At 33.6% G+C, this 19,530-nt stretch overlaps 1 protein-coding gene and 1 long non-coding RNA gene across 2 annotated transcripts; both read right to left on the bottom strand.

The window, feature by feature from the left end:
* Positions 1-51: 51 nt before the first annotated feature.
* On the bottom strand, positions 52-712 carry LOC149658802 (uncharacterized). Its single transcript, XR_016369945.1, has 3 exons — positions 544-712; positions 223-433; positions 52-156 (listed from the first exon to the last, which is right to left on the bottom strand). It is a non-coding gene; the product is annotated as an uncharacterized LOC149658802 (long non-coding RNA).
* Positions 713-2,777: 2,065 nt separating this feature from the next.
* On the bottom strand, positions 2,778-11,776 carry LOC149658801 (uncharacterized). Its single transcript, XM_089844420.1, has 9 exons — positions 11,616-11,776; positions 11,423-11,549; positions 10,913-11,052; positions 10,735-10,855; positions 10,536-10,670; positions 7,031-7,153; positions 6,730-6,952; positions 6,562-6,661; positions 2,778-3,051 (listed from the first exon to the last, which is right to left on the bottom strand). Exons 1-7 carry the CDS (start codon positions 11,732-11,734, stop codon positions 6,818-6,820), a joined length of 900 nt encoding a protein of 299 aa, XP_089700546.1. The 5' UTR covers positions 11,735-11,776; the 3' UTR covers positions 2,778-3,051; positions 6,562-6,661; positions 6,730-6,817.
* Positions 11,777-19,530: the final 7,754 nt, after the last annotated feature.

Raw genomic sequence — 19,530 nt, 5'->3', positions numbered from 1 at the left:
TCAAGTATGCCTCCCTATTTCCTTTCATATCCAGGGGGTTATTAATCTGAGCTGAAATCAACCCTTTTAACACATCTAAGGTTTGTACTAAGCGTATCTAGAATTTGATTGTACAATTTTTTTATCCTTTGTTATTTTGATTAATTTTACTTAATCCTAAAAAAAATAAAATTCCCCATTTTATTTGTTTCGATAGGATTTCCACAAATGAGCAATTCTCACATAATTTGCGGTAAATTTGATGTACAAAATCTTTTTTCATGTAAAATTCCTGAAGCAGATGTCAGTCTGTGTTTCCTTCCAAGTTTTTTTATCCTACTTCAGTCTGAGGAACATATTTGATATGAAATACAGCAAAGGGGTTCACCGAGATTCTGTGAATCTTGTAAAAATTCCTAAACCTGCCCAGGTGTTCCCCCAAATTTTCTCTGGCCTGTATGAAGGAAATACGTTGTAAAAGGCTGTATTTCCTTTATAGTTAAATATTGTAAGAAAAGTGAGGTATAGCCTACGTCGAGAATAACCAACTACAAACTTTCTAACCCAATATAATTTCTCTCGATATTTATATAAGCGCATAACACGTTGATATTTGGCTTAATTAAAATGCATGGTGTTGCTAACGGAAACGAATGAAAGTATAAGTTTTCATACAGGTACTTCTTTTGTCCCATTTTTGTTACATTTCCTTCCACATTTACCACTGCAAATTATAAATTAATTATAACTATATTCGAATAAGAATAATATTAATAAAAATAAAAATAATAATATCCATAAATAGTGGAATGTAATATCCTTCCAATAATTTCTTATAACAGCATTTTTTCGGTTTTCTGAACTGTTATAAATGCCATGGAGGAAGGATACGAGCTATGGGCTCTATAGGAGAGGCCAACTAATAGGCTAGCGAGAAGCCAAAAAGGGACACTGTGGCGCCGCCAGACGGCGAGTAAAGTAACTAAAGTTTGAAAAGAAACTCAAAACCATGGCCTGCCAACAAATCGAAACATGTGGTTAATAATTGATTGCAGTGCTCCTAACTGCAAAATTAATAAAGGAAATGCTAGAAATTTTTTTTTCCGATTTCCCAAAAATACCTGTTTTTTACACGTTATTGCGCAATAATTTTTTTAAACTTTAGTTACTTTACTCGCCGTCTGGCGGCGCCACAGTGTCCCTTTTTGGCTTCTCGCTAGCCTATTAGTTGGCCTCTCCTATAGAGCCCATAGCTCGTATCCTTCCTCCATGTAAATGCCTTCATCATAATCTAAATAATATTTTTCGAGAAATTTAAATGGGATATGTAATCTATTTTGAGTCATTTCACTAAGAGTTGAACATTGCAGTGTCATCACTGCCTATATGAACCTTATTCTACATCAATAACGAAAAATAAAATACGTATCTTTCTAATCTACCGTCGATTTCCTTTCCATTGTAACACTTTGATCAGTTAACAATGCAGTAATATAAACAGACTTTTATCATATCATAAATATAACCAGTCAAGAAACCAAAATATATATTATTAATTCCTGAATATGCAACTACTTCTATTTACTCATAACATAAGTATGACGAGACTAGAAGTAAAGAGCTCTAGCATTGGTAGTAGATCCTGGCACTAGTGAACAAATTTGAGGATTTTATGCCGCTTCCATAGCGCCTACACTAGAGAGAGAGAAAAAAAAATTGGTTGAGTTCCAAAAAATTTCCAACCCCCTTCCCCTCAACCTGAAGCCGCGGAACACGGACGCGGGTGCTTGAATCTAGTTCGGCCGTTTACCGCCACGAGCGTCTCTCGTTTAGGAAGGAAAATTCATAAACCGCTACCAGAGGGCCAACCGTTGGTGTGTTATCAAGAATATTCACTTTCGCCAAGTGAAGAATTTGTTTAGCTCAGTACTTCTAGTCTCATCTTATTTCTGCTCATAAGCATGTACAGGCTTTCAAATTGTAAATAATGAACTATTAAAGCGTTTTCCAGAGCAGTATTGGCAACTCTTTTAGCCTGTAAACACTATCCTCTCTAACATCACAACAATGTTCTTATTAGGGGGAGTGACATAGTCGATATCGCTTTCGATTGCTAGCGAGAGAGGCCCCGGTTCGATCCCGAACTGCGGCACACTGTGAAAGCCAGGGAACAAACCCCTCTGAGTTAGCAAGTTCTCTCCCCACTTGTCTTACCCGGTGTCTCCTTTCCATCAAAAACTTCTTAAAGTTAACGGTAATAGTTATTATAGTTTTCTGTCGGTTACCTATGGTATAGGGGCTAGCTACGAAGCCCCTATGAACCTTAAAGGGACCCATCTGTAAATAAGTCACAGGCTTAACAAAACTTTGAAGGAAAAAAGATATCCATGGAAAACACCAATTATCTCTAGCCGCACAAAAGGAGAACATGCACAAACGAATGTAACCTTGTTCGATCAAACGTATAACCATGGCGATCTAATTGCGTCTTAATTCTTGGTTCTATTAAAGGCCCTAATAATGTTAATATAAATGTGTTTTTAACTTTCTGCTCACTCTGAACCGCGCACAGTCAACGCGAAACAGCGCCAATGTTAATCGTAATTATCTTAGCTTGGGCCTATAAGTGTCTTCAATTTTCGATTCAGTCTGAACTAAGCAACAATGTAAGGAATAAAATTAAGCGTTACTTTCCGTGTTTAAATGTAAGTTTTGACTATTTATACGTGTATTAAAGCTAAATTTAAACGTAAGCCTCCATTTTAAATATTAATATTAAAAGAAGTTCTAACAATATCGAAATAAAACAGAGCTTTATAGTAAATAGTTCGTTCTTAGCATTAAATTCAAATTACATTTATAAATCCAATTTTAAAAATCAAACACTTTAAAGTAGATTCCATCATTGTTTTAACGACTGACTTTGAATTTCATGTGTTGTACATTCATTGGAACTGTAAGATTTTTGAAAATATTTTTTCAACGTAACACTGGCTTTTGGAGTTTCCAAGCTTTCTATGGCTGATTTGGAATCTTTCGGTTTAGCAGGAAGAAATATGGTGATGAACAGTGCTGAAAGTTTTGGAGAAAAAAGAAACGAAAGTCGTCAGTTGAGTGAGGTTTGCAAAGATAGGGTATGTTATTAAGTATAAGCGCGAGTTTTTCTATTCTCAATAATAATTTTCAGCTGAAATTCTATCTGATTTAACATTTGTTCTTTGTTGACAGTTTCAAGTTTTTCCCACTAAGAGGGTTATATAACAAACTTCAGATCAATAGTATTAGCATCATATCGACATGCACTGAACGACAATTCAATTTACAACCAAAATTTAAGCGAATCTAATCGAAAAGCGCTATAGTATTTTAATGACTTGAAAATTTAAGATAAACTATATGTACTAAAGAGTGAAGCAAAAATCATCATATCTATTAATGTCCTTAAAAGCTAAACGTTCAGTTGTAAATTAAAAACAAGTTGGGAAAGCCAAAATATTACCTCTCCGAGTTTAGATGACTATCACTACCCCTTAAACAACCTAAATATATGCATCTATCGCTTTTTTAATTCTTTGCAAGTGCAGGAATTGAATTTTAAAATAGTCCATTGTTCAAGCCTTTTCAATATCTCTCAATTGCTGTGGAAACTCTACTCTCTCGCTATACCTCAACCGCATTCTTAGTCTACCAGTATGATTTGTAACATTTGTCCATATCAAAGCTGAATCATACCTCGCCACACAAAAAGCAAATGTGCCCAAATCATGGAAGCCACAACCCAATCACACATAAGCTAGGCTCCCACTTAACCAAATTAATTATTAAACAGTTAAATACTCACAAAGGTTGGCAAAATCAATCTCCTTCAGTAATACGTAAGGCTTAATTATATTATTTGCCGAACAAAATTAATCGAGCAAATCTAACACTTAACTTCTTCCTTCGAAATTCTATCAAAGAATGATTAAACTGTTTAAAAAAGGTTTTTTTCGCAAATAGGGCGCTATCATATCAACCGCAATTCCGTCATATTTAAAAAATATACATGGCCAACACTTTTTTAGACACAATAGTGGAAGTTTTAGTCTCATTTAAAACATGTAAAACAATTATCTCATCTACAAATAGCTTACACATTTCTTTTTTTAACAATATCTAGCCGTTTGGATTTTTCTAAAGCAATCTTACCACCAAAATATTTTTTGATATAGAATAAATGTTCTATGTTCTTCATTTTTGAAAATATATTTTTTAGCGTTTGTAGTGATTACTCTCTACACCTACACTAATCTAACAAGGAGTATAAATCCACTAGTGGAAGCGGTGTTTTTATTGGAAATATATTTTTTAAGCGTTAAATCTAACTGGGAGTAATATGAAAGGAGTAGAAGCTTATCTGTCTTAGGAAATATGAAATTTTATCTTAACAGTTCGTTAAATCATAAGTTTATAACGAAAAAACGCGGAAGGGGAAAATGAGCAGACAACAACGATTTTTGGGGGTAGAAGTTTAAGAGCGCATCTGTCGTCCGTGCCAAAGTTGAACTTCCACTCGAAAGGCAATGGGAAAGTGGATAAAATAATGCCATCAGCTATTTAACTGCGTCGATATATTTAACGACTTGACCCATGACATGCCCTTAACACTGGCTTCTATGAATCCTATTTATTCTTGGATGCTAGGAAACTTGGTAGACGTAACAGTCTGTACCAAGTACCCAAGCATCCTTCAATAAACGCCTGGCAACATTGTGGTACGCATGGTACAACTAAAAAATAGGATGTGTATTTATCTTTCGACTCACTCCAAGCCTTTAAGCCCTCAATACAGACGATTTGAAACACTATCGTAATTCCTAGTGTCTCGAATCTCTACGTTCCTGTCCATTATGAACAGTGCTGAGAGAATGATACATCAGAAAGAGCCATTCAAATCGAATTGCCGAAAATATTATCCATATTTTCATTTCATATAACTGAGAAAACAAATTATTATGCTTCTGAGAGGAGCTTCCCATTTTGGTTGTTGTTCTCAAAAATATATCGCAATGCACGGGCCTCGATAGATATTGGAGGCAATGAAGGAAATATATCACAATGCGTGGGCCTTGATAGATACAGGAGGCAATGTAGGAAATATAACGCAATGCACGGGCCTAAAAAGATATAAGAGACAATGTACGAAATATAACGCAATGCACGGGCCTTGATAGATATAGGAGGCAATGATTTAACGACTTCGGTACTTGGGTTTATCTTTAATATTTAAATAAATATAATTATTTTTAATTATTTTAATCGCCAGTAAATAACTTTAAAAATAGTTAAATCGTTTAAAATAAAGTTGTTCCTATTATCTTTCGAAACTTTGCTAATATTGACGTTTAAAGTGAAGGGTAACCCTCTTGCCCGCTTTTTTCAAATTTTGGGGTATATATACGTTTCGTTTCCATTATAATAATAGATAAAAACGCATTCGCGTGAACCTTTGGTGGAAGCCCTGCCATTGGGAGGCTAGACGTTTCTCGTAACCCTAGCCGTTCGCCGCGTATATCTTAAAACCAAATAATAGATAAAAACGCATTTGCGTGAACCGATGGTGGAAGCCCTGCCATTGGGAGGCTAGACGTTTCTCGTAACCCTAGCCGATCGCCGCGTATATCTTGGAACCAAACGATGACGGAGGAAAAGAAGCCAGAATGTACTGACTGGCGTCCATGTGGAATGGACAAAAGACCTGAAGATGGTGGTGCATTGAAGCTGGTGTCAATGTGGAATTGACGAAGAACAGAAGATGGTGGTGCATAGAACCTGGTGTCAATGTGGAATTGACGAAGAACAGAAGATGGTGGTGCATAGAAGCTGGTGTCAAGGTGAAATTGACGAAGAACAGAAGATGGTGGTGCTTAGAAGCTAGCAAGTACAGACTAGTGTCCATGTGGGATGGACAAAGACTAGCAGATTGTGGTCCTTAGAAGCCAGTTAGTAAAGACTTGTGTTGGTAGATGAATGGCCAAATTTCCGTGAACCGCGAACGCGTTCCGGAAATCGGGTATTTGTTTGCTCCAATACGCAAACTGCGAACGCGGTCACGTGGGGTCTGACAGACACACAGACAGACACACAGACAGACACACAGACAGACACACAGACACGACCGGTGTAATACCTCTCCGTGACATACGTCACTCGGAGAGGTAATAATGAGTTGTCCTGCGATTTACACCATGGATATGTACAAATACTACGTGCTATGGATTCCCAACTAGGCCAAAAAGCTGGTCTCCAAATACGTGATCCACTCGCGGATGTGAGGTGGCTCTAAATTGAGTAGTATATAGCAAGGTCTAGTATATAGTCATGTTTACACAGTCCCTTTTTTCAACAAGGTCCAGAAGATGAAATTTATATGCTTTACAGAAATGGGAAATACTCAAATTTAATTTCATAGATGATTATTCGAAAAGCGAAATGGTAACGGTAAAAGCTCCATTTGTTATATACTCTTCCAAACTCCAAAGTCATTCGATTTCTAAGATCTAAAAAGCATTGTGTCCTTTCCCGGTTATTTAAACGACATACCTGTAATTGAAAACGCCAACTGCAGAAAGAACATCCAGTTCCATCCTAATATGGCTTGCAAAGGATCGCTTATCGCGCTCGATACAAGGCTGCCAAGAATCTAAAAACCACGAAATTTAGCAAAAATAGTTCTATGAACCAAACATCAAGGAAACCTTTTCAAATCACCTGTGAAGTTAATAAAAGACCAGAAACCTTTCCAGAATGAGCTTGATCAAACAGTGCAACTGCACATATTGGAAAGACAGTAAAAGTACTACTGGCCGCCGAGAAGGCCACAAACCCACAGATTGAAAATGAAACTAAGAAAGGTACCGAAGAAAGGTATGCGCAGAATGTGAGCAATTGAATGAAAGGCCCCAAACATAAACAAATCACTTACAAGAGCAACCTGTAAAGAAAACGAAATTGCGTATCGATTTAATATTCCAATTTGCCTCTTGCACCAGTAACATAAATATGTTCTTACCTTGTAGGATGTTTTATCAGCAATTATGCCAATTAAAATTTTCCCCAATATCACGCCAATTGAGGCAAAAGATACAAGATATGTCATTAGATGGTCGTCATTCACGATGTGTAAACCGAAAGACTGAAAATACCAAAATCAGAAACTTACTTATTTAAAATAACCAAGAATTTACAAAAATCCTCATTGGGTTCCTTTTACGGAACGAGGGTAGGAAAGAACATACGAGTAACATTTTCAGGGTAAAGAGGTCACCAACGTAATCAAAACAAAGATTAAAGAGAAACAAGATGTTTTGTACAGTTAAATATAGAGGCTCTTTTTTCACTTTGGTCGCATTCAACCGAATTCCCATTCGACAGAAGGATTTTTGGTGGTGTCCTATTCTACCAAACGAAGCCAAAAGGTACTTTTTCATTATAATATATTCCTATAAGACCGCAATTCTATTGAACTGGATGAAGACCTAGTGTGTCTTTTTGGATTAAATATACTGTATTTTTATGCTTATCCGCATTCTTTTTGCAATATTTTCTTAAACATGACTTTCTAACTTCATTTTCACTCTCTATAAATATAAAAGCTACTCAAAGTTACAATTTTTACCTCTCCGAGTGACGTATGTACACTAGTGCACCGCGTTAGCAGTTCGCCTTGTGTTTTGTGGAAAGAAATCCTACAAAACCTTAATATTTGGTTTTCTCATAATGTAAAATTAATATTTGGAAATATTTTTCGTAATTTCGATGCCTTTGGTGGCTTTGTAGCTATAAAGCTCTGTTTCATTTTGATATCCCAAGAATATTTTTTATATTATTATTTGAAATGGATGTTTATTTATTACTTAAGCTATACTACATCTGTTTATAGCATAATCCTTTCTAAAGTGATTACAAGAAGAACGCTACTATGGTGGTCAAATGAGCTTTTATTTGTCAATAGGCCTGGTGAACCAAAAAGTAAACGCTTGGGTTTGGTTTTCGTTTCTGTAAAACAGAAACATTAACGGTTCAGAGTGGGCCGAAAGTTAAATACACTTATAAATAATTAGGCTTAGATTATATAATCATGGTAGAAGTCTGGGCCGCGTTCAGCAGAGCTCGGCGCTCTTAGCAGTGTCCTACAGAACGGGATTTTGTTTTTGAATATTGACGTCACGGTGCTCAAGGCTGAGCCAGCGCGGTCTTCAAATAAAATAGTCGGGTTTTTGGATAACGTGACGTAAAACGCGTAGTTCTCAGCTAGGCGAAAAAAACATGGAGGAATTAATACAAATAGCTCTTCCTGATTCTGACGGGACTATAGCTATTTAATTGGCGTGAAACCAGTTGATCACGCGAGAATTTTAAGAGACAAGTTAGTTTCTAATTTTAATTTAAAAGTTGTTGTTATCTATCTCTATAAATATATTATCATACAATTTTTGTTAAGCCTTGGTACCTTGCACCAAAGAGGGTAGAAAGAGGAGGAGTAGAAGCTAGCGGCTTTGGCAAGGCATTTTACCTACCCTCTTTGGTCTGATAGTAATCGGATTGTAGCTTAGTGTTTTCATGCTTTTTATGGTGCGCATTTACTTTCAGTGTGTGTAGCCACAAATTAGCTTTGGTGTTATGTAACGTTAACAGTCATGTTGACAAACTAAGAAAATCGTTGAGGTGAAACGAGAGGATAGTGTTTACATGGCAACCCTGTTGTGAATATGGCTTTGAACATAGAGGGTATACAGTTGAGGAGTAGAAAATTGGGCCTTTACAAACACGTAAAGGTAATATCCCTCCAAAGTTTTATCTCTTCATTTCCCGTTTTTCCCCATCGGATGATTTTAATGTGTACAAGTATATCCTTATTGGATGTAAAATGTCGTCTGATTTACAGTTTATTCGCTATGCTTTGTATACTGCTTTAATATTTCATAAATTTAACTTCAGTATTTGTTCTTTAAAAAAAAAGAAACACTTCCATATCTGGGTAAATAAGTTTGTAAGTAGTCCTCCTCTTGACTCGGAGAGGTAATATTTTGGTTTTCCCAACTTGTTTAATATGAGTTGAAACTGCATTATTGCTCTTATTTTTACTACGTTTTACCTACGGTGAAAGTAACCTATTCTAACCCACCCTACCCGAAACCAAGATATTAACATTTTCATTTTCGGTTTACAATAGGGAATGGAAAAAATCTAAAGACATTGTTGGAACTTCCACTAAGACTATACTTCATATTATAAACAATTTCCTTATTATTTCTACATATTTCTTGCTTTAAAAGGAATGATAGTGAACAATTTAATTAGTATCACGAAATATTTATTTTTATAATAATAAAATACCTGTCGGAGATGCGAACCAACAAACAAACGTTTTGTAGTCAAACAACGAATCCACTACACCACCAAATCGCTGACGCCTATAGCGTTTCAAGTTATATTGATGTATTTCTAAAACTTTGTCCACATTGAGCTCGCGCTCGCGTGTTCGCACCTTCGTCTATTCCCATCTTTGCAACAGATCACGAAAAACATTTGCACTTCCGTTCTGATACACGCAAAAATTTTGATTTTCCCATTCTGAAAGCCAATAAAGTTTGAGCAATCATTTCGCCATCTCCCTTCTCCACCGACGTTGTCCAAAGAGAAAAACTAAACTAACTGCCCCAGCTTTCCTCTCGTCTGTGATTGGTGCTTTTCTCGCGAAGGCGCGAAATTCTTGGCTAAGTCGCAAGAAATTTGTATCTTCGCGAGGTGAGGATGCAAAGTAGCGAAAACCCAATGTGAACAGTAGCGCGATCTTGCAAACAAGCGAAGCGAAGATGCGCACTCGCAAAATGTGTCAGTCTGGACAGGCCTTTACGGGCATATTCGGTCGATTGGGATTTCTGTTCATTGGGACTATAGCCATTGGCAAATCTAAAAATCACTGCGGCGTTTTCGGTCGAATGGGATTTAATTAAATTGGGAATATAGCCATTGGGCTAGAAATCTAAAAATCAATGCGGGATATTCGGTCGAATGGGATTTCTGTTCATTGGGAATTCGGTTGAAAGGGAACATACCCTTTTTGGCATCTTATCGTCAAAATATATAACTGACTGACAATGAACGTCGGGCCCAAACCGCTTGATATAGAGGCGCGAAAATTTGTAGGGACGCAGTAGGTACGCGTTACGAAAGATGTTTTCCAATCCGTGCCCTTGTTGGAAAACAAAACTGGCCTGAAATGTAGATAAACCCTTTTTCATGGAATAACGTCCGCGTGTTTCAACCGTTTTAACTAATATTTAGTACACTGGATTCCAATATCTTACATATGGACTTATGTCTTCAGCGGTCTAATTTGCAACCGTTGTCAAAATTGGCAACACAAAAATTTATAAAAAAAATACCGATGGTCTGACGGAGAACGCCAGGTGCCTGTGATGCTAGTTACGAAATAAACATGCCATTTTTTAAACACTTTTCAGGCGAGTAATAAATATATCTAAGCCTATAGTTAATAATGAAAATCTCACCTTCAAGTAGGCCAAAATGTAAATGGTCGGAAGAGTCAGGAAGAAACTTATTAACCAAAGTATGTAAAGTTCTCTCCGTCTCAAGTATGAAGCAAATGACTCTTGAACGACGTTCTTATCCTTGTCCGACTTGATCTGAAATGATATCGACTTTTGACATATTAAGTCTTACCAATCATTTGTTTAATGTCTTTATTACCGTTGAAGTTTGGTTATTAAATAAAAGCAAAGATCCACATGCACTTAAAATGAAAACTATAATCGCAGTCTTCCATTGTACACTTGGGACGCGATCTAACAGTGTTTCATCAACAAAATACCTGAAAACGGTTTTCGTTTTTCAATTACAATGTTTCATTTTAATTAAGTATACATACCCTTGATTTGACGAAGTTTTGTTTAGTAAAATATTACTAGGGTTAACCAATGATGTCTGAATTTCTATCCAAATTATTCCTCCGAGTCCATATCCTGAACTAACTACGCCAAAAACGGTACCGAAATTTTTAGGAAACCACTGAAAATTTTAACGGAGGTTGTTCAAGAGAATTGAACAATAAAATATCGTTACAAAAATAGATGCTATAGGCCTAATTCTCTCCCATTCATCTCCCTTCAATCACGAACGAAAAATTTTACACTGCCTAAGGCTCTACTATTGGCACTACTACTACTACTATTTCAACGAGAATGACAACATGGAGCCTCATCGTAGATATACATCATACGATGTGGCTAAAAATGTTTTCGTGAGTAAAATTCTCAATTAAGGGAACTAAATGTTTTTTTGTTGAGTTATGTGGAACCGCTCTCAAATATAAAAATAATATACGCCATCAGCATGACCAAAATGAAAGAGAGTTTTGATAATGAAGAGTAATGCTTACATTGGAAATAGTGACTAATGCGGCAATGTACAGAAATCCTCCTCCTATCCAGGTAAGGAACGAGAAAGTCAATAACCACAATATATAACTTACTCGGATGGTGTAGAAGGAAATAAAAAGAAAACCACTGGTAATAAAGGGTAATGAATATTATGCAAGGTCAATGTTTAATACTTGAAATGGTTTCATCTACCTTGAAATTAGTGTTCCCGCTAGAGCCACCTTTCTAGGGCAAAATATATCTATTAAGAAACTGCCGACAAAAGTAAATAAATTCAGGGAAGCCTCGGAGATGCTTAGCACCCAAATCATGTTGTCCAATTCTACAGGGCCGGTAGGCCCTTGTAGATATGACTTGATACTCTTCTGTAACGTTAAAGCAAAATTCACATGCTTTTGCCAATTTTCCTATGGAGATTAACATGGGGTTTTTCGTGATATTTAGCCACCTCTAACCGAAAAACTAGAGCGAAGTTACTTTTCGGAATACTCTTAATTTAACAATTAAGTATTCAGGGTGTGCGATCGGCTAGTCTAATCAGAAACAATTAAGTCTAAGTATGTTAATTTTAGTTAATTACGGAAGTACAACTCTTGAGTTAAACGTCAGGTTAACCTGTTAGCGCGCTGATACCCATTTCTTCAATTTTCAAGCATATTGAGAACAAGGGAGGGCCTAGCTTTGTGCCTAATAACAAGTTAAATTGACATTTTCAGTTTGATTCATTCTGTGGAAGTTGAACCATGGAGCCTTAATCTTAAAAAGATACAGGCTCCATGGTTAAACTTGTTTTTGAGCAGTCGACGCTTGTTTAGTATTTTACCGGCTCAAAATATTTATTTCATTTTATAAATTTTCTGTAACACTCTTGCTAAGAAACACTTTGCTATCAGGTCGAAATTTTGTTTAATAAAGCAATCCAGGTATAAAACTAAAGGTAATTGATTTCATTAAATTATAAGATATTGGTTTTTGGATGTTCTTTAAGACCAAGGCTTAGGTTTCTTATGTATTGTATTTGTATATATTCTTGATTCTCGGAGTCGGGAGTCGGGACTCGGGAGAACCCAGTTACACTTACCCAGCTTCTGAGCCTCCAGTGTCGTCTAGTTTGGCCTACACTCTCGTGTTTTTAAGCTGAAGGTTATGTTGCAAACTTGCAATGTTTTTGGTTTACAGACTTGGATAATTTTAATAATAGTGATGCTTCTTGATCTTTACTCTTTAGGATAGTAACAGTATGTTGTAGAAAAAGAGCTACTACTTGAAGGACTTATCTTTATTTTATTTTAGAAGTATTATTAAAATTTCAGAAGCTCCGCAACCGTTACAATAACTGTTTCTATAGCAGTTAATTCAACATTCCTTTGAGGTATACAGGGTTTTAGTATTTGTTAATCTCACCAAAATGCTACTAATTCAGAAGGTGTGTGGTACAATTCCTGAAACTCAACCAATGTAGAGGACGACATCATTCGTTAAAACAATTTTTTCCCGTTGCAACAGTCCGTATATGATATTTCGTTTTATAAATTATTTGTTTCCAAGAGTGGATTGTTTAATTCAGAAATATAAGTAACAGTGGTGCTGGTTAATCCAGGAGAACATTGTCTTTACGTAATTTAATTAGTCAAATAAATTACATGTGGAGATTTTTTCAACGTAACCATGTGGGAAACAGAGGGTTACGTTCGCTATTTCCACAGTCCTCATTGCCATTTGTTTATTTGTCAGAATTGCTATGAATTGTTTAGGTATTTGATTTAATTACTGGTATTTAAGCGAAACTATGGAATCACATCATTCATTAACATTGTAATCTTTGTAGTGATCCCTTGTAACAGGCTCCCCGTTACAACATATTTTATTGTTAATCTTCACGTTACCGCAAATTTAGCACGGGGCTATGTGTTGGAACTAATTAAAAACTCATCTAAACAAGCTCAATTTATAAGCTAAATCAATATTGCCAAACCATAATCCTTCATTAATTTCAACTCAATTAAGCCTAAAACCTTTAAATTAAACTTAATCAAGATAAACCTTCAAATTAAACTTAATCGAGATATACCTTTAAATTAAACTTAATCGAGATATACCTTCAAATTAAACTTAATCGAGATATACCTTTAAATTAAACTTAATCGAGATATACCTTCAAATTAAACTTAATCGAGATAAACCTTTAAACTAAACTTAATCGAGATATACCTTTAAACTAAACTTAATCGAGATAAACCTTTAAACTAAACTTAATCGAGATATACCTTTAAACTAAACTTAATCGAGATATACCTTTAAACTAAACTTAATCGAGATATACCTTTAAATTAAACTAAACTTAATCGAGATATACCTTTAAACTAAACTTAATCGAGATATACCTTTAAACTAAACTTAATCGAGATAAACCTTTAAACTAAACTTAATCGAGATAAACCTTTAAACTAAACTTAATCGAGATAAACCTTTAAACTAAACTTAATCGAGATAAACCTTTAAACTAAACTTAATCGAGATATACCTTTAAACTAAACTTAATCGAGATATACCTTTAAATTAAACTAAACTTAATCGAGATATACCTTTAAACTAAACTTAATCGAGATATACCTTTAAATTAAACTAAACTTAATCGAGATATACCTTTAAATTAAACTAAACTTAATCGAGATATACCTTTAAACTAAACTTAATCGAGATATACCTTTAAATTAAACTAAACTTAATCGAGATATACCTTTAAACTAAACTTAATCGAGATATACCTTTAAATTAAACTAAACTTAATCGAGATATACCTTTAAACTAAACTTAATCGAGATATACCTTTAAACTAAACTTAATCGAGATAAACCTTTAAACTAAACTTAATCGAGATAAACCTTTAAACTAAACTTAATCGAGATAAACCTTTAAACTAAACTTAATCGAGATATACCTTCAAATTAAACTTAATCGAGATATACCTTCAAATTAAACTTAATCGAGATATACCTTTAAATTAAACTTAATCGAGATATACCTTCAAATTAAACTTAATCGAGATAAACCTTTAAACTAAACTTAATCGAGATATACCTTCAAATTAAACTTAATCGAGATATACCTTTAAATTAAACTTAATCGAGATATACCTTTAAACTAAACTTAATCGAGATATACCTTTAAACTAAACTTAATCGAGATAAACCTTTAAACTAAACTTAATCGAGATATACCTTCAAATTAAACTTAATCGAGATATACCTTTAAATTAAACTTAATCGAGATATACCTTTAAACTAAACTTAATCGAGATATACCTTTAAACTAAACTTAATCGAGATAAACCTTTAAACTAAACTTAATCGAGATAAACCTTTAAACTAAACTTAATCGAGATAAACCTTTAAACTAAACTTAATCGAGATAAACCTTTAAACTAAACTTAATCGAGATAAACCTTTAAATTAAACTTAATCGAGATATACCTTCAAATTAAACTTAATCGAGATATACCTTTAAATTAAACTTAATCGAGATATACCTTCAAATTAAACTTAATCGAGATAAACCTTTAAACTAAACTTAATCGAGATATACCTTCAAATTAAACTTAATCGAGATATACCTTCAAATTAAACTTAATCGAGATATACCTTTAAATTAAACTTAATCGAGATATACCTTTAAACTAAACTTAATCGAGATAAACCTTTAAACTAAACTTAATCGAGATAAACCTTTAAATTAAACTTAATCGAGATATACCTTCAAATTAAACTTAATCGAGATATACCTTCAAATTAAACTTAATCGAGATATACCTTCAAATTAAACTTAATCGAGATATACCTTTAAATTAAACTTAATCGAGATATACCTTCAAATTAAACTTAATCGAGATATACCTTCAAATTAAACTTAATCGAGATATACCTTCAAATTAAACTTAATCGAGATATACCTTTAAATTAAACTTAATCGAGATATACCTTCAAGTTAAACTTAATCGAGATATACCTTCAAATTAAACTTAATCGAGATATACCTTCAAATTAAACTTAATCGAGATATACCTTTAAACTAAACTTAATCGAGATATACCTTTAAATTAAACTAAACTTAATCGAGATATACCTTTAAACTAAACTTAATCGAGATAAACCTTTAAACTAAACTTAATCGAGATAAACCTTTAAACTAAACTTAATCGAGATATACCTTTAAACTAAACTTAATCGAGATAAACCTTTAAACTAAACTTAATCGAGATAAACCTTTAAACTAAACTTAATCGAGATAAACCTTTAAACTAAACTTAATCGAGATAAACCTTTAAACTAAACTTAATCGAGATAAACCTTTAAACTAAACTTAATCGAGATAAACCTTTAAACTAAACTTAATCGAGATATACCTTTAAATTAAACTAAACTTAATCGAGATATACCTTTAAACTAAACTTAATCGAGATATACCTTTAAATTAAACTAAACTTAATCGAGATATACCTTTAAACTAAACTTAATCGAGATATACCTTTAAATTAAACTAAACTTAATCGAGATATACCTTTAAACTAAACTTAATCGAGATATACCTTTAAACTAAACTTAATCGAGATAAACCTTTAAACTAAACTTAATCGAGATAAACCTTTAAACTAAACTTAATCGAGATAAACCTTTAAACTAAACTTAATCGAGATAAACCTTTAAACTAAACTTAATCGAGATATACCTTCAAATTAAACTTAATCGAGATATACCTTCAAATTAAACTTAATCGAGATATACCTTCAAATTAAACTTAATCGAGATATACCTTTAAATTAAACTTAATCGAGATATACCTTCAAATTAAACTTAATCGAGATATACCTTCAAATTAAACTTAATCGAGATATACCTTCAAATTAAACTTAATCGAGATATACCTTTAAATTAAACTTAATCGAGATATACCTTCAAATTAAACTTAATCGAGATATACCTTCAAATTAAACTTAATCGATATATACCTTCAAATTAAACTTAATCGAGATATACCTTCAAATTAAACTTAATCGAGATAAACCTTTAAACTAAACTTAATCGAGATATACCTTCAAATTAAACTTAATCGAGATATACCTTCAAATTAAACTTAATCGAGATATTCCTTCAAATTAAACTTAATCGAGATATACCTTTAAACTAAACTTAATCGAGATATACCTTTAAACTAAACTTAATCGAGATAAACCTTTAAACTAAACTTAATCGAGATAAACCTTTAAACTAAACTTAATCGAGATAAACCTTTAAACTAAACTTAATCGAGATAAACCTTTAAACTAAACTTAATCGAGATAAACCTTTAAACTAAACTTAATCGAGATAAACCTTTAAACTAAACTTAATCGAGATAAACCTTTAAACTTAAATAAAATTAAGGTGAAACTAACCCAAAACACGATTTTTTTGGTTCAATTCATGGATACGTTATTTAATTAAAATTAAAACTAAACTTATCTTTCACCCAGTCTCAATTTTCCTTTTTAATCTTTACAATTAAATGAGGATTCAAGTCGATATTGACACCCATTTCAAGTCCATATTGACACCCATTTCAAGTCCATATTGGCACCCATTTCAAGTCCATATTGACACCCATTTCAAGTCCATATTGACACCCATTTCAAGTCCATATTGACACCCATTTCAAGTCCATATTGACACCCATTTCAAGTCCATATTGGCACCCATTTCAAGTCCATATTGACACCCATTTCAAGTCCATATTGACACCCATTTCAAGTCCATATTGACACCCATTTCAAGTCCATATTGACACCCATTTCAAGTCCATATTGACACCCATTTCAAGTCCATATTGGCACCCATTTCAAGTCCATATTGACACCCATTTCAAGTCCATATTGGCACCCATTTCAAGTCCATATTGACACCCATTTCAAGTCCATATTGACACCCATTTCAAGTCCATATTGACACCCATTTTAAGTCCATATTGACACCCATTTCAAGTCCATATTGACACCCATTTCAAGTCCATATTGACACCCATTTCAAGTCCATATTGACACCCATTTCAAGTCCATATTGGCACCCATTTCAAGTCCATATTGACACCCATTTCAAGTCCATATTTACACCCATTTCAAGTCCATATTTACACCCATTTCAAGTCCATATTGACACCCATTTCAAGTCCATATTGACACCCATTTCAAGTCCATATTGACACCCATTTCAAGTCCATATTGACACCCATTTCAAGTCCATATTGACACCCATTTCAAGTCCATATTGACACCCATTTCAAGTCCATATTGACACCCATTTCAAGTCCATATTGACACCCATTTCAAGTCCATATTGACACCCATTTCAAGTCCATATTTACCCCCATTTCAAGTCCATGTTTACCCGCATTTTAAGTCCATATTTACCCCTTTTCAAGTCCATATTTACCCCCATTTCAAGTCCATGTTTACCCGCATTTTAAGTCCATATTTACCCCTTTTCAAGTCCATATTTACCCCCATTTCATGTCCCAAATTAAAACCCCTATTAATCTCATATCAAACCCATGTTCACCCCATTTCAGGACCATACGCCTGATTTACAGGAATATTTATAGTCGTGTTCAGTGGGACTTCACAACCTTTCCTATTGTGTATGTACACGTTGAAGGCTTTCTTATTATATCAATCCTGAATGAACACGATTATAAGTTAATGCCGTTGAAATTATCCAAATGAACTCTTTTGGGCAACAACTAATGGAGTCATATTGGTTTTAATAATGAGCATGTTTTACTTTTTAAAACATCACTTAAAAACCTTTCTGAGTTTTGTATGCACAATTTTTTAAAAATACATGCTTTCAATTATTGCTTATTGGAAAATATTTCATGGCATAAAAATTTTATTTTTATTTTACAAACCGAGATTTAATATTAGGTCATTACTAAACAACGCGGGCCTTTTCCAAAAAAAATCGTTTATTTTTCAAGGTCCTTCAACTAAAAACGTTGAAAATATTGCTTGTTTTATAGGTCGGGTTAGGTAAGGCATATGTTAGTTAGGTTACGTTTCATTGAGACACAAATTTCAAGCATTGTGCCTCTTAATAGTAGAAGTATTTATCCTATAAATGCTATAAATTTAATAAAAAAATAGTTCAATAATAACAAACGTTTTATCGTTGACAGCGTTTAAAAATAAAAATATTTGCTTTTAATAATATGTAATAATATAGGCACTATATTACGTTAGAAAATTATTTTTGGGAACTCATTCTATGTTCAAACTTCGTTTAAGTTCGTTACAGTGTTACGTAATTTGACTTAAAAATTAAAATAAGCGAATCGCTTTATAACGGTCCATTGCTGCGACTTAAAAATATTTCATTCTTCTAAACTATAAATTTTGCTTAATGTTTTACAAAATAGATGGGATTTTTGCTCATTTTACATAACCACTCAATCTTTATAAATTAATCAGACCTAAATGGGTCAATAGGGCCTTAAAACGGGGGAAATAGGGTCTTTAAATGGGTAAACAGGGACTTGAAATGGTGTATTAACGGGTTTGTTTTACACCATAAACGTGGTGCTAAATATGGAAAAAATAAATATTTAACAACTATTTCACAGTTTTTCACTTCACTTGGTTTAATAATGTGACATAGGTAGCGTACTTTTTCCCTACTTTTAACACCATTAAACTAAGTAATATTAGAAGTTCAACAGATTGCCTAAAAAAGATGTTAAAAACCACTGTAAATGGTGCATAAATGCCTAATATTTCCTTAGTACTTGCAAATGATATTAGAAAATGGCGTCAATTGATCATAAAAATGGGGTTAAAGTACACCATGAATGATGTCTTTTTTGGCACCGGAAAAAACAGCATAAATGGTGTTTGAATGAACCGTTATATTTTAGAGTGCAATGGTATGACGGTAAAGCAAACATAATTATTCAAAATTTAATTACATTAAGACTGAAGTGACAGATATTATAAAAAAACGTCTTGGTTTGGACCAAGGCCGAAAAAACAAACGATATGTGTGAGGTTTATCAATTGACTGAAGAAGATATTGAAATTTTTTTC

The sequence above is a fragment of the Phalangium opilio genome, unplaced genomic scaffold (genome assembly GCF_054372755.1).
Source record: "Phalangium opilio isolate 3A_F unplaced genomic scaffold, DU_Popi_V2 ptg000075l_1, whole genome shotgun sequence".
In the NCBI taxonomy this organism is placed as follows: Eukaryota; Metazoa; Arthropoda; class Arachnida; order Opiliones; family Phalangiidae; genus Phalangium; species Phalangium opilio.
Note: the sequence above shows the minus strand (reverse complement) of the source record. Positions and strands in the feature narration are given on the sequence as shown.